At 38.3% G+C, this 15,276-nt stretch overlaps 1 protein-coding gene across 2 annotated transcripts in view; it reads right to left on the reverse strand.

Moving 5' to 3' along the window:
* MYPN (myopalladin) overlaps window positions 1-15,276 on the reverse strand; it is a 71,641-nt gene that overhangs the window by 33,153 nt on the left and 23,212 nt on the right. For both annotated transcript variants that reach the window (XM_039233288.1, XM_039233290.1), the window contains exons 4-7: window positions 13,730-13,844; window positions 11,293-11,364; window positions 3,481-3,622; window positions 1,779-1,802 (exon numbers count right to left, since the gene is read on the reverse strand). In XM_039233288.1, the coding sequence (XP_039089219.1) occupies window positions 1,779-1,802; window positions 3,481-3,622; window positions 11,293-11,364; window positions 13,730-13,844 (353 nt within the window). The remainder of the gene's footprint in view (window positions 1-1,778; window positions 1,803-3,480; window positions 3,623-11,292; window positions 11,365-13,729; window positions 13,845-15,276) is intronic.

Below are 15,276 nucleotides of genomic sequence, written 5' to 3' on the forward strand. Positions count from 1 at the left end.
CGGTTCGTGGGTTCGAGCCCCGCGTCGGGCTCTGTGCTGACTGCCGGCTCAGAGCCTGGAGCCTGTTTCAATCTGTGACTCCCTCTCTCTCTGACCCTCCCCTGCTCACGCTGTCTCTCTCTCTCTTAGAAATAAAACATTAAAAAAAAAAATTAAAAAAAAAAGAAAGAAAATGATCAGATAAATTTATTCACACTGTAGGTGCCTGATAAAATACTCTGTGTCCAAAGGGATATTTACATATACAAGATAGAGGAAGAAGTCTCTGGCTATGAAATTTAGACCACAGAGCTGGGAAAGGCAGGACTTGTTTTGGGAAGGGACCCTTTTGGGTGACTCTGAAATGATTTTGTGTATGAAATTGTGTTGGAAAAGTCTGCTCTACTCTGGATGAAAGTGTCAAAACCTGAAATATTTTCTTTTCTCCCTTCCTTCCTCTCTCTCTCTTTCTTCTTTCTTTCTTTCTTTCTTTCTTTCTTTCTTTCTTTCTTTCTTTCTTTCATTATCTGAGAGAGAGAGGGGATGTGTGCAAAGGGCAGAGAGAGAGGGAGAGAGATAATCTTAAACAGACTCCATGTCCAGTGCAGAGCCCAACTTGGGGCTCCATCTCATGAACCCCGAGATCATAACCTGAGATGAAATCAAGAGTCAGATACTTGGGGCGCCTGGGTGGCTCAGTCGGTTAAGCGTCTGACTTCGGCTCAGGTCATGATCTCATGGTTCGTGGATTCGAGACCCATGTCTGGCTCTGTGCTGACAGCTAGCTCAGAGCCTGGAGCCTGGAGCCTGTTTCAGATTCTGTGTCTCCCTCTCTCTCTGACCCTCCTCTGCTCACACTCTCTTTCTCTCTCTCTCTCTTTCTCTCTCTCTCTCACTCTCTCTCTCTCTCTCAGAAATAAATATAACATTACAAAATTAAAAAAAAAAAAGTCAGATACTTAACCAATTGAGCCACCCAGGTGTCCCAAAAACCTGAGATATTTTCAAAGGGAAAAATACCACTTCAGTTCAAGCAATGCAACAGTAAGACTGCTCTAGTCTTTGCTATGTATCCCCAAGGACCTAGTGTAGGACTGTGCAATATGGATGTTCAATGTTTACTTCTGGTATGCCTTTCTATTCAGTTGGCACAAGAGAGAACTATAATAATAAAATCCCAAACCATCATTCTTACCCAGGGTTACAAATACAATCTAATTTCCCAGGGTAATTACAGAGAAGACTTTCAGATATTTATGCTGTGGCTTGTGAATAACTTGTGTTTTCTGGAAGTAAGAGCTTCACCTACTGTCACTCCCATGTCATTTTTGTATCTTCCCAACCAAATCTAATAACATCATGGACATGTTGTTGATTCTGCAGATTTCAAAACCTGATGGGTAAGTTTTGAGACACGTAAGTTGTGGAATTGGAGTTGATCTAGCATCATGAAATTGCTCTGCCCAGTTTTGGGAGGTCATGTGTAGGAGCCAAAGAAAGACAGAAAATATTCTCAAGAAACATCCCTCAATAACCAAGAACTATCTGCATTCATATTCAGTATCAGATATAAATTTCAAATATTCATGTGCTTCCCTCCTTTCCTTCTCCTTCAGTAATAGCTAGAGTTGGTTGGAATTTTTTCTCTAAAACCTTATTTTTCATTTTTTTCTTGACACTGGTGTAACTCTAATGTTTTATTATTTATGTAATACTATAAAATCACTGATTTATGTGTGTATATTTATATGTATGTAAAATCACAGATCACATGCTAACAAAGTTAAAATGATCCTTACCTGGTTCTGCCATGGATCGTGGTTCTAAAAGAAAAACAAATGAAAAGATTCTAATCACAAGAGAGCTGCTTACTACAAGCTGTTGCTGTATTTTGGGACATACCTGGATTCCACTTGGGACACATAAAGCCTTAGGTGGGGAAAAGTTACCGAGTTAGGGATTTAGGAATGACTTACTTTTATTGGTACCCATTCAGCCTTATCTAAAACAAAGAGCTTATTATTGGCTTTGGGTTCTCACATCCTAATAAAATGTAGACTGTACTTCCTGCTCTACAGTTTCTAATATTAAGAGCCTCAGGATAAATAACAAGAGGGCAGGGTCTTTGTCTTAGAATTCTTTGACATTGGTGAAAATGCCAGCATGTTACTGAATACCATGGTGTTTAATTACAGGCATTCAGTAAGAGTTGTTGAACTTAGTTATGACCTTCTACACTGATACAACTATTCAAGTTTTTTTTCTCATTTTAAATAGTATTCGGATTATATTATTGTTGCTGTTACTGCTGTTAAACCTGATAGTTTGATTCATACATCAGTGATAGGCAGAAACAAATTAACAAAAAAGCAAATAAATTTCAATGTATTTTATGACTGAAACGGGTCAAGGCGAAAACACTACATAATAAGAAAAAGAAGAATTAACCACTTGAATATATAAATAATGCTTATAATAAAAAAGAACAGAACTTCAATATGAAAATAACCAAAGGATATGAACAGGTAATTTTAAAATAAAGGAATACAACAACCCAATAAACATGGAAAAAGCTCCACCCTACATCTAGTTAGTGAAGTATAAATGAAAACAAGTGCTCCCATTTCAGGCCTATAAAGTTAGTGAAGATTTAAAAAATGTTTAAAACTCATTGTTTGGTGAAGGCATGAGACAAATGGCATTCCCATATATTGCTGGTTGTATGGAATAAATATGGCTACCCATGTCCCAGTACATTTGGGATAGGCCTGTTTTATTCCTGGAATCTCTTTTTTTTTTTTTTAATTAAAGATTTTATTTTTAAGTTATCTCTGCACCCAACATGGGGCTTGAACTCACAACCCTGAGATTAAGAGTCACATGCTCTATTGTTGAGCCAACCAGGTGCCCCTCTTCCACTTTCAAAGTGTCCCAGATTGGGCGATCAATTATGTGATTATCCTCAATTTAGTTTAACCTTTTGGGATGGCATTTTGGCGCTCTCTCTCTCTCTCTCTATATATATGCTAAAAGCCTAAAAAAGGCTTTAAATACATTGAAATTTATAGTAGCAATTCTAGTTCTGTTTATTCTATAGATACTCCCAAATATTTTCTGTTACATGCATTGGAATTTATAAAATTAAAATTTTTTGAATAATCTCAATGTCAACAGGAGATTAAATAATATAAAATTGATTGTACTGATTTATTTATTTATTTTTGTATTGATTTGTTTTTAAAAGAAAGTATATTTATTAACAAGAAAAGATGTTCATGAAATGCTGGGTAAAAAATCAATTTACAGAAAAGTGTATGAAATGTTTGGAGAATATGAAACAAAATATTAATAGGGTTTAATTTGGAGAATTATGAGTACCATTAATTTTTCTTTTATTCTTTTAATTATATTTCAAATTCATTGCTTAAAAGTTATAGAAGTAATTGAATATAATAAATTTAGGAAAATTATCAGAAAAATAATTTGAAAGTATCAACTTACTTTTCTGTAAAATTCTAAAATCTGGAGAATCTTCTATCAGGGTCCCTTCTCGATACCACTCAACTTTAGGAGATGGAGCTCCTTTGACTCTGCATTCAAAGACAACCAGCTGACCTTCAGAGGCTGATAAATTTTGTAACATCTATAATGAAAAGAATATTGTTAAAACCAAAGAGTGTACATTTTTGGAATCTAGCTCCAGTGCTGAATTTTAGAAACATATACTGTTGCCTTCACATTTGGTTTTTCTCCAAATCTACATCTCCAGCAGCTCCAATTCTGTGGATATTCATTGAGTCTATTTTGAAGATAGAATCAATCACCTGGGCCCATATAAATCTTTACCCTCACTATCCTCTTCCTTTTCCTCTCTGTTGTTGTACCAGACAACTTTATTAAATACTAAGTGAAACATTTTGAGAGTTTGCAAAAATGCTGATTTTGGTAAAATACCTCTGTTCTTAAATGCCCAGGTGGATTTTGTTTTCCAGAAATAATGACAATTTAAGAAATCTGCAGGAATATCTTATTAGGTGTAGTCAGCATGGGGGCAATGTATTTTTCCACACAAAAATGTCACTATTCATGAGGCGGGACATCTCTGTGGCTCAAGTAACTGACTCTATTTGCCTGCTTTGCCCTGTTTACATACTGTAGTCCTGGAAATTGTCTTTCATTGTGTTATCTTGTTTTCCTTATGTGTTCTTTACAGTATAGCTTCAATGATCTGTTGAGGGATAAAAATAATGACAATCTCTTTAAAATTATAGTCACAAATGGAGTCTTATATCATAAAAAATATGTTGTAATTTTGTGAAGGTATCATTGAATGCTTTTCCACACATCCATGAAACAAGGTTTCCAAAGCCACTTTGAATGATAGCATATCAACATATTCTATAATAGACTATCTGGGAGAATGGAACTCACATTTTCCATTCATAATCAGTCTTTCACTCATGATTTGTGAGCTTAAAGTCACACATCATTTGTGTAGTTGGTACTTCATTTGATTATGAAATTCTTAGGCATGTGTGTGGCACATTTTTGTTTTTCATGTTAGCCCAAACATTATAAATATGGAAAGGTTATGATTAACTTCCTCCACAAGCTCTGTTAGAAACAAATGATGCAAAGCTTGATATTATTACAATTTGGGGGTCTGTATTAAGGAAATATGGGCTCTTGCATAAGAGAAGGGGAAAGCTGGTGTTTTATTTATTTATTTATTTTTTCTTTTGTCATTCACTCATAAATATTCTGTGATTATTTGTAGCTATTTTATGTACAATTTATGAAAGTTTGTGCATGGCATGGTCCCATCATATTTATGGCATGGTCCCATCATATTTATGGCATTTGTCTAAGGAATATAGGGGATAACTACACAACTTTAGCTATATATAGTACATGACTTTTACCTTAGAGGTGCATAAGGTGATATTTTGAAAGCTAGGGGGCAGCGTAGATCAACATTAGTGTTTTGTTCTTTTTGCACTCCTAACGTTGCTTAAGTAATTCAAGATGAGATTTGCACAGAGGGGTCTCTGAATTAATGAGGAACTATTTGATTTTTAAAAACTCTCATTATTCTTCGTATACCCTAAACAACATCTTCTAGTGACCAGAAAGAAATATTCTTAGTAATCAGGGAATATCAAGGAGTGCTGGGTGCTCAGGGCAAGCTGGTGGATATGCTTTCTACCCTGACATTTGAGCAAATTCTGTGTTAACATGGCAGCTTTGAGGCCTATTGAAAGCTTTAGTGGCAGTCGGACATCTCTGTGGATTCATACAAAATAAAGTTTCATTCCTTGAGGCAAACAAATTAGAAAACCAAACCAAATTAAATATGGCATCTCTCCCTTTTTTAAAAAATATTTATTTTTGAGAGAGAGAGAGAGTGTGTGTGATCAGGGGAGAGACAGAAAGAGAAAGAAACAGAGGATCCCAAGCAGGCTCTGAACTGATAGCGGTGAGCCTGAAGTAGGGCTCAAACTCACAAACCATGAGGTCATGACGTGAGCCGAAGCTGGACACTCAACAGACTGAGCCACTTGGGCAACCCAAAATATGGCATACTTTTTAAATGAATGTAAGAAGAATGAGCTCAATTCATATGTTCTGCAGTTCAGTTCAGATATATCAGCCAATTCTCAATCGGTAGAGATTACAAAACCCTGCTTGCAAAAGGATATCCTTGAGAAAATACATTGCTCAATTGAGGCCAACATTAGTTGGTTGTAATTATTCACATGACATTGAAGGTCAAGGCCTGTGTTCTATTTAAGAGTCTAGCCAAGATACCTCAGATACTATAGTGTATGTAATATGCCTGTTAAGTGTCTGTGGTATGAGGTGGAACCTCATTCCAGCTGATACATCATCAATACTCAGTAACAGAGATGTCAAGGGTCGTCTTACAAGCCACTTAGAAAAAGCCGTTCAGGGGCGCCTGGTTGGCCCAGTCAGTTAAGCGTCTGACTTGGGCTCAGGTCATGATCTTGCAGTTAGTGGGTTCAAGTCCCGCGTCGGGCTCTGTGCTGACAGCTAGCTCAGAGCCTGGAGCCTGTTTCAGATTCTGTGCCTCCCTCTCTCTTTGACCCTCCCCTGCTCATGCTATCTCTCTCTCTCTCTCAGAAATAAATAAAACATTAAAAAAAGAAAAAAAGAAAAAATTGTTGAAAGTCATAGTTTGAAGGATGATGATAGTTATTATTGATGAAAACTGTGCTTTTCTACAAAAGTCTTATCAGAAGGAACTGGTTCATATCAGGGTCCAAACCAATTACACCATTTGAACATAGTGCAAGTGCAAAAACAAAAACATAGTTGGACTCCTGTTCAACACAGGACTTAGGCTGTTACTAATGGCAAAATGTCTGCAGGCCTGATCATATTCATTATGACTTCACTGAAGACAAATAAGACAAATGAGACATTCCCTAACTAGCAAAGATTAAGTTAGTCTTAACTAGGAATTATGGATTTGGATTAAAGTCACTAGAACTAAGGGTCTATAACCTCCTGAGGTAAATAATATTCAAAGTGCAAATCTGTCTTGTGTGTCATCACCATACTGATCATCTTGGAAGACATTCTTTGTAGGGTGACTTGACAACACAGAACCTCGAGAAGCATTTCTTCCACAGTCATTTGATACTGGATTTCCCACCTCCTCATTCCTCCTAAAAGATAGTCTAAAGCCACAATGCAATGAAAACAATAATTCCTTATTTAGCTGAAATAGAAGTTATTCACCACAGAATAAATATCACTATGTGACTACTTTGTACCAAGTATGTGAGTCGAGAGTACATAGTTTCTGCTTAGTCGATATATACCCGCAAATATAATACAGGAAAATCCTTAAGAAAGGACATCTGCCTTATTGGTTAAAAGATGTCAGTGATAAGGTTCATACTGCCATTTTATTCCTTTTTAAATCCAGTTGATATTTGTGCACCTGGGAGAGAGAAGCTGCAAGTGAATGTGTATAGTGCTTTAGCCTGGACTTGGATCAAAGGAGTTTTTATGGCTAAAGGTTTGTTTGAGGACGCTTTTACCCCTTGAGTGGCACAGGTACACAGAGCAACAGTTGAGTCAGAAAAGTTCCTGGAATTATTAGGCTGGGGAATGGGGTGGTCCATGTAATCTTTAGAGATCTGGATCCAGCCACTGGCCCAGTTATTTCAGGGTTTTCCTGCTTCTCCTATTATATAATGAAGTGCTCATCTTCAAATTCTCACTTCCCCTGCCCCCTTGCACTCTTCAAATTACTGCTGAAGCAGCTGGAGCCAGGGCTGCTGCAGCCTTGAAAGTCTGCCAGGGCAGCTGCTGTTGGAGAGCGAGCAACGACAGCAGTAAGATTCTAATTTGATCATCTACCTCCCTTCGCACTCAAGAAGTGTGACCGGTTGTCTCCCCCATATATGGAGTGAAGTTGTTTTGATACTGTATAAAAGATGGAGGATAGTCTATCTCCATAAAATATTTTAAAGTATAGGTATCTCCTATGAGTAGAACAGTGAACTAGCATAGGGGACCCCAGTCTTCTCTACCAATGTTTTGCTGGGGAACCCTCCTTTTTATTTTAACCTTCTTTAGAATATGAAGAGTTGGTATCCTACATCAGAAGTACCAGTACGTCCCTATCACCAAAGGAGACACAAAGAGTTAAATAAAACTCTGCTCTCTAATTTCTGCTTTTTAATGGCTTTTTGCCGTTCCTGGCAAAGAAATCCCTAAAAAATGAATTCTAGGGATCGGAAAGCCAGAAGTCCCCAAAGAAGTAAATAAAGCAGGAATAACAAAACAAATATATGCATATGATCAGTTATCATGACGCATGCCATGTGATTACCATCATCAGTGGCTCTGACTCAGAAATTTTCTGACACTGGCAATGACTATGACCTCAATTCTGCCCTCGCTGGTGGAAACTAACGCAAGCACACAGTTGCTGATAAGTCTTTCGGGAATCTGAGCCACAGCCTATCTTTGTGCCCTACGTATGAACAATCTTGATCCCATTTATGGAGGCAAGAGCACACATCCTGAGGGCTGAGAAAGCCTGTTCAGAATTTGGGGTCTTTGTACTAAGGATGGGTTTCCCACCATGGACCTAATGTTTTTGGAGGTTTATCTAACAGCATACACAAATGGTCCTTGACTTATGATGCTTTGACTTTTTCAACTTCATGATGGTGCAAAAGTGATACACATTCAGTAGAAACCATACTTCAAATTTTGAGTTTTGGTCTTTTCTTGGCCTAGCAACATGTGGTATGGTCCTCTCTTCTGATTCTGGACAGGGTCACTGAGCCTCAGCTTCCAGTCAGCCATGTAGTTGTGAGGACAAATGACCTACAACACCATTCTGTACCCATATACAACCTTTCTGGTTTTAACTTTCAGTACAGTATTCAAATTATATGAGGTATTCAACACTTTATTATAAAAGAGGCTTCTTTTATAATATTAGATCATTAGATGATTTTGCCCAACTGTAGGCTAATGTATGTGTTCTGAGCACATTTAATGTAAGCTAGGCTAAGCTATGGTGTTTGGTAGGTTAGGTATATTAAATGCATTTTTGAACTCTGATATTTTTAAGTTATAATGGGTTCATCAGGATGTAACTAATGATTAATTCATTTTCCCCTTTTTATTTGTTAAAGGGAAATATGAATCTGCCAATTAGAGAATCTAACTGGGAAGAGGTATCATAAGCACAAAAGCAGTTAAACATGCTGGCTTTAACCAGTCCATGAAAATTAAATATAAAGAATTAAGTGTTAAAGTCTCATTGGACTTGCTATAACAAAAATAAAAATAGCTTTGGACCTATTATTTCCTTTATGGACTCCTATCTAGATATTACAGATAGCCTTCAAGGTGCTTGGGAGAGACAGAAAGGCAAACAGTTTTATTATTGTGCTAAATGTTGTACCAGAGGTATGCACCAGGTGATCAGATGAAGGGAAGACAGAGCACCTGGGAAGGTTTGAAAGTGAGTGGAAGGAGACCAGGACAACTGTCTGGCGTCTGGCTGGGCAGGTGGTGGTGAGAAGAGAAAGGAGGAAACTTCAGCTGAGACTGGGTATAAATTGTTCTGTGGGTAGTTGCCTTTGAAGAGTCAGCACTGTCTCTAGGATGTCACAACAGGGCATAAAATATTAAAATGTCCTGATTCTGGGGCCACTTAAGCTGTTTTAAGTCTGGGTGAGTTGGTAGTGAAGTAAGAGACAATTAGAGGTAGCTCTATTGGCTGTATTACACACACACACACACACACACACACACACACAAGGTCCACTTATAATTCTTCATAGTGTTGTATTCTCCAAGTCGCAAACATGTTGCTTTCCTACCTCAGGTCTTTGAATATATCAAGGCTGAAATTCCAAAAGCAGATTATAAGAAAAGAACCTGAAAAACTGAGAGAGATCTTGCTTCACATAAGAAAGTCTGCTCAACTGATATGGAAATGGGTAAACATGTCTCACTCTTGACTCTGTTTGATTTTGGGAAGCCATCTTGGATGAGTTAATAGGATGGAACTCTTCTAAAACTGATGTTTCTGTAGAAGTTGCACATTTAGCTCTTCCTTTAGGATCAATACTCATTGGAAAATACGCCATTTTTGCTATTTTGCACTCAACCATGATTTCTCAGTCAGGACTACTGATAATTTGGGCTGGATAATTCTTTGCTATGGGTGTAGAGGATGCTTTTAGGCAACGAGCTTAAGCAATGGAAACATGAGCATAAAGGCCCACAGCAGCTACCAAGCTTAATGCAAACAGACTCATTAAGCCATAGTCCCTAAATGACCAATTGGCTACTTACTAACTAGGTACAGTTCCTAAGAATTATCAAAAAAGGGAAAATTCCATATGTCCCCTAGATCCTTACCCTGCCCTATAGCTATAGCCCCTCACCCTGGCCTCATGGCAGACAGTCTTTCTTTGTTGTTTGGCCTGCAACTCCCTTGCAGTGTTTTCCATATACTTCTATCTTCTTTGTTCTGCCTTGGGTGAGTTCTTTCACCATCCAGCAGGCACCCCCACCTGATCAGGACACCCCACAGGGGGCTGTCATTCTATGCATTGTAAGATGTTCAGGAGCATCTCTGGATGCCAACAGCACAATCTCCCAGTGGCAACCAACAATGTCTACAAACATTGCAAATGTCCTTTCCAGATCAAAGAACCCTAATTGTTCCAAACTAAAGCATATCTCTAAGATGACAAAATCTCTTTGGGCCTAAGTTTGGCACTCATACAAACAATAAACTATAAATCCAGGCATAGATTCCATCCATGTGGTCTTCATAATATGAAAAAAAAATCAAATGTGATTCAATTTTCACCTTTATTTATTTTTTTTTAAATGTTTTATTTATTTCTAGGAGAGAGAGAGAGAGACAGCGTGAACAGGGGAGGGTCAGAGAGAGAGGGAGTCACAGACTGAAACAGGCCCCAGGCTCTGAGCTGGCAATCAGCACAGAGCCCGACGCGGGGCTCGAACCCACGAACCGTGAGATCATGACCTAAGCGAAAGTCGGACGCTTAACCCACTAAGCCACCCAGGCGCCCCTCAATTTTCACCTTTAAATTTACTGTCTTGGCAATAAAGTCTATATTACATAAAGGAAGGAATAATAGACTGAGAATTAGGAGAACTTGTTTCTAGTCTGGATTCTGCCACTCACTAGTTTTGTGACCATGGATAAACTAGTGGATGTCTCTGGCCTTTCCTTGTGTTTTCATTTGTATATGAAGGTGCTTGAGTAAATTTTCCAGTTCTAAATACAAAGACTAAATATAAGAACGAGAATTTGATGCCACCTCAATAGTTGATACAATGGAATAGAAAAAGAAAACTCTTTGTCCTGGTGTGATTCCTTATGTTAAGCTTCCTAAGCATGTTTATGTCCATCTCCTTGAACACAAAAGGCATGTACCTGCAACTTGATTCTTCTGAAAGTCCAGAGAAACCTTTGGAGTAGTAAGTGGCTAGAAACTTATCAGCTGATCCCTATTGTGTCTGCTGCCTTTAACAGCAATAAGATGGCCAGAGAGATCAATGTGGTGCATGGGGAAGACATTCTTTTTATTATGCAAACTGTTATTAAATATCTAGGACTTCAAATGACATAGTAACAACTACCAAAAACCTCAAATCCTGTACTGTACTCATAAAAGACCAAAATCTTGAACTATATCAGTAAATCTTGGATCCTACAATTTTGTGTGGGTACTAGAGTATGTTTAAAGTCATGACAGAAAGAAGCAATATTTTGATTACCTTTGTAAACACAGGAGCTGCAATGATAGGTTTTCCATCCAATCCTTGCAGATAGTTGGTGGGGCTCTGACACTATTAGAAGGAACCAACAAAAGATTCATTGTCACTATGATTACAACCTAGATAATGATAGAACAAATCTATAGAATTTGGTGTATACAATTAGTGTAAAACCAAAAGACTGACTTTTTCTAAATCTATGAATCACAGAATTTAAATTATATACTGAATTGATTGTATTCTTTCTAGGTCATGATGGTTGTAAATATGTGCTGCCCATCCCTACCTCCTCAACATATAGAGCAATATAATCATCCTTGAACTCCTGAGAAAGTTCCCATAAAACCTGAATCTCCCCAGATCACAGCTTGAAAACTAGTGGATTAGAACTAAAATGTGACCCTTCTGCATTACTAAATAGCTTTAATAAGAAACTGTTTAATTTTCTCAAAGATATAGATCAATATGTTTACTTATACATAAATAAATATATCAAAAACATATTACAAATATGTTTAGATTAGTATGATTTCATATTTTTAAATTATGTTTATATATTCATATACATGGATAGAAAATGTCTAGAACTATCTGCTAGAAACTTTTTTTTTTTTTTACAAATAGTTTATTGTCAAATTAGTTTCCACATAACACTCAGTGCTCATCCCCAAAGTGCCCTCCTCCATGCCCATCCCCCCCTCCCCCCCCACATCCATCAGTCCTCAGTTTTTGTCAGCATTCAAGAGTCTCTCATGGTTTGCCTCTCTCCCTTTCCCCCACCATTTCCGCCCTTCTTCTCCCCCTTGTTCCTCCGTCAAGTTCCTCCTAATCCTCCTATACGTGCAAACATATGATATTTGTCCTTCTCTGCCTGACTTATTTCGCTCAGCATAACACCCTCAAGGTCCATCCATGTTGCTACACATGGCCAGATTTCATTGTTTCTCATTGCCATGTAGTATTCCATGGTATAGATAAACCACATCTTCTTGATCCATTCATCTGTTGATGGACACTTAGGCTCTTTCCATGTTTTAGCTATTGTGGAGAGTGCTGCTATGAACATTGGGGTACATGTGCTCCTATGCCTCAGCATTTCTGTATCCCTTGGGTAAATTCCTAGCAGTGCTATTGCTGGGTCATAGGGGAGTTCTATTGTTAGTTTCCTGAGGAACCTCCACACTGTTTTCCAGAGGGGCTGTACCAGTTTACATTCCCACCAACAGTGTAGGAGGGTGCCCGTTTCTCCACATCCTCGCCAGCATCTAGAGTTCTCTGATTTGCTCATTTTAGCCACTCTGACTGGCGTGAGGTGGTATCTCAGTGTGGTTTTGATTTGTATTTCCCTGATGAGGAGGGATGCTGAGCATCGTTTCATGTGTCTGTTGGCCATCTGGATGTCCTCTTTGGAGAAGTGTCTGTTCATGTCTTCTGCCCATTTCTTCACTGGGTTGTTTGTTTTTCGGGCGTGTAGTTTGGTGAGTTCCTTATAGATTCTGGATATTAACCCTTTATCTGATATGTCATTTGCAACTATCTTTTCCCATTCCGTTGGTTGCCTATTAATTTTCTGGGTTGTTTCCTTGGCTGTGCAGAAGCTTTTAATCTTGATGAGGTCCCAACAGTTTATTTTTGCTCTTGATTCCCTTGCTTTTGGGGATGTGTCAAGTAAGAAGTTGCTGCGGTGGAGGTCAAGGAGGTTGTTTCCTGCTTTCTCCTCTAGGGTGTTGATAGTTTCCTGTCTCACGTTCAGGTCCTTTATCCATTTTGAGTTGATTTTTGTTCTGCTAGAAACTTTTAATAGAGTTTAACAGAGTTTGCCTCTGAGGAGTGGGAGCATGGAGTAGCACTTTGATTAAGCTTTTACTGAATATATTTCCATATCTTTTGAATGTTTTTACAATAAGCAAGCACCATCATCATCATCATCATCATCATCATCAACCTGAAAGATGAGAGCATTTAATGCTTTCTAAAAAATCATTTCATGGTTGCTTTATCTTAGAAAGTAGAATTATTTGCAGCTCCATGAAACTTTGTTTCATGATATAGAGTGTCCTGCCTTGGCCACTGTGAGAGCTGGCAGTTCTTTGTATATGTAATCAATCCCCCTCATTAAACTGGAATATCAGACTAATTTATAAAGAGTTTTTTTTTCCCTGTAAGATTTGCCTTTGAAGCTAGAGAATATGTTCCCAAAACAATATGAAGTGCTGATATCCTATATCAGAAGTACAAAGCAATTACCATGACCATGGAAGCATGTTGCCCAAAGTCACTATGAAGTTGCAACAGAGGAGAACACAATCATGTCTTACAAGATAGGCATGGTCACAGTGCCTGTCCGTAAGTCCATGGCGCTTGCATTTCTTAGACCTAGACTTAGACTTAGACTCTTATACCTGCGTTTCTTAGACTTAGACTTAGACTCTTATACCTGTTGGATGGTTGACACACTGGGCTGGGCTGCCACATGCTGGGCTTGGGGTACCACTGAAGGAATGGTTGCAGAAGTAGTGGGAGTGGATGACACCTCTTTTGGCTTCTGGATTCTGAGAAATGATTAAAATATAGATTTTAAAACAGACCTGAAAAGCTAGTAATGTCATCACTTCTTACAGTTAGATATAATAAAAATCTTTGTTCAACAGTATGCCACAAGCACACTTCTTTTCTACATAATTTGATAGGCAATGCAAGCAGAAAGATGATAAAATGCACTCCTGTCCTTGAGTTAGTTATTCTCATCTGGGGACTCAAGCATATTCATAACTAACTGAGATTCAAGGCAAGTACCAAGAAGAGCATGCACAGAAGATAACTTTTTGGAGATTTTTGTTGTTGTTCTCTGTTTTCCTTCCCCCTTCCATTCTGGGTAAGAGGCCAGGCTTTATAAACCTTTGCTTCTGGGATTTTCACATGGCAGAAAGCAGAAATAGCCTGAGTCAACAAGCTCTTCAAGTTTACACAAATTAAATTAAAGAGCTTATTTGAAGGGCAAGAGGTATTCATGAGAAGACTGTGGAGGGGAGATTATTTTAGTTTTGCTGTGGAGAAGAGAGAAGTTTGAGGATATTGCCAGAGAACCTGACAAGAGGGAGAACCAGAGTCGAGAGGGGAGGGTAACCCCTCTGGTTAAAGGGATCCCACTCTTACTAAAGATATCAGTACCCAAGCATGTCAGGAAGCAAAAAAAAAAAAAAAAAAAAAAAAAAAAAAAAAAAAAAAAAATTGCTGGACTTGAAGGGATCTTGATGTCTGGGACATAGGCCTCCCACCCATATCCTGTGGATACATGACCAAAGACAGGATGGGCTTCCCTGTTGTCTAGATGTTACTTTCCTCCACCTTATCTCTAAAATGGGGGAATAAAGGGCACCTGGGGGGCTCAGTTGATTAAGCATCCGACTCTTGGTTTTGGCTCAGGGCATGATCTCACGGGCATGAGATTGAGCCCTGAGTAGGGCTCCATGCTGGGGCTGGGTGTGGATCCTGCTAAAGATTTTCTCTCTCTACCTCTCCCTTTGCCCCTCCCCTGCTCATACACTCTCTGTCTCTAAAATAAATTTTAAAGAAATAAAATGGGGAAATAATAATTCTTACTTCAGAGGGTTTTTGTGAGGGTTAAATAAGGTAATTCATGTGAGATTCTTAGAGCAGTGTTTAATGTCAAATACTATGTGTCTATATCTATATCTATCATCTTTGTGCAGCCATAGAGGGAGAAAGAGATGCCCAATAGTGACTGATTGAATTTTTTCCAGCTAGGAAGGATGGGTCTCAGAAGCAGAAGAATGTAGTGTCCCCTAGCATCTGTTTTCTTCTACAATAACAGAATTCCTGATATCTTTACATGGCTATTCCAAATAAAAACTGTGTTTCCAAACCTTCCTTAACCTGGGTGTGGCCACATGACTACTCTCTGCTTATAGAATATGAAGGATACTGATATATGTAATCTAAGAGAGATGACCTTAAAAGGGA

This window comes from Hyaena hyaena, unplaced genomic scaffold (genome assembly GCF_003009895.1).
Source record: "Hyaena hyaena isolate Hyena2069 unplaced genomic scaffold, ASM300989v1 scaffold_73, whole genome shotgun sequence".
Taxonomy (NCBI): Eukaryota; Metazoa; Chordata; class Mammalia; order Carnivora; family Hyaenidae; genus Hyaena; species Hyaena hyaena.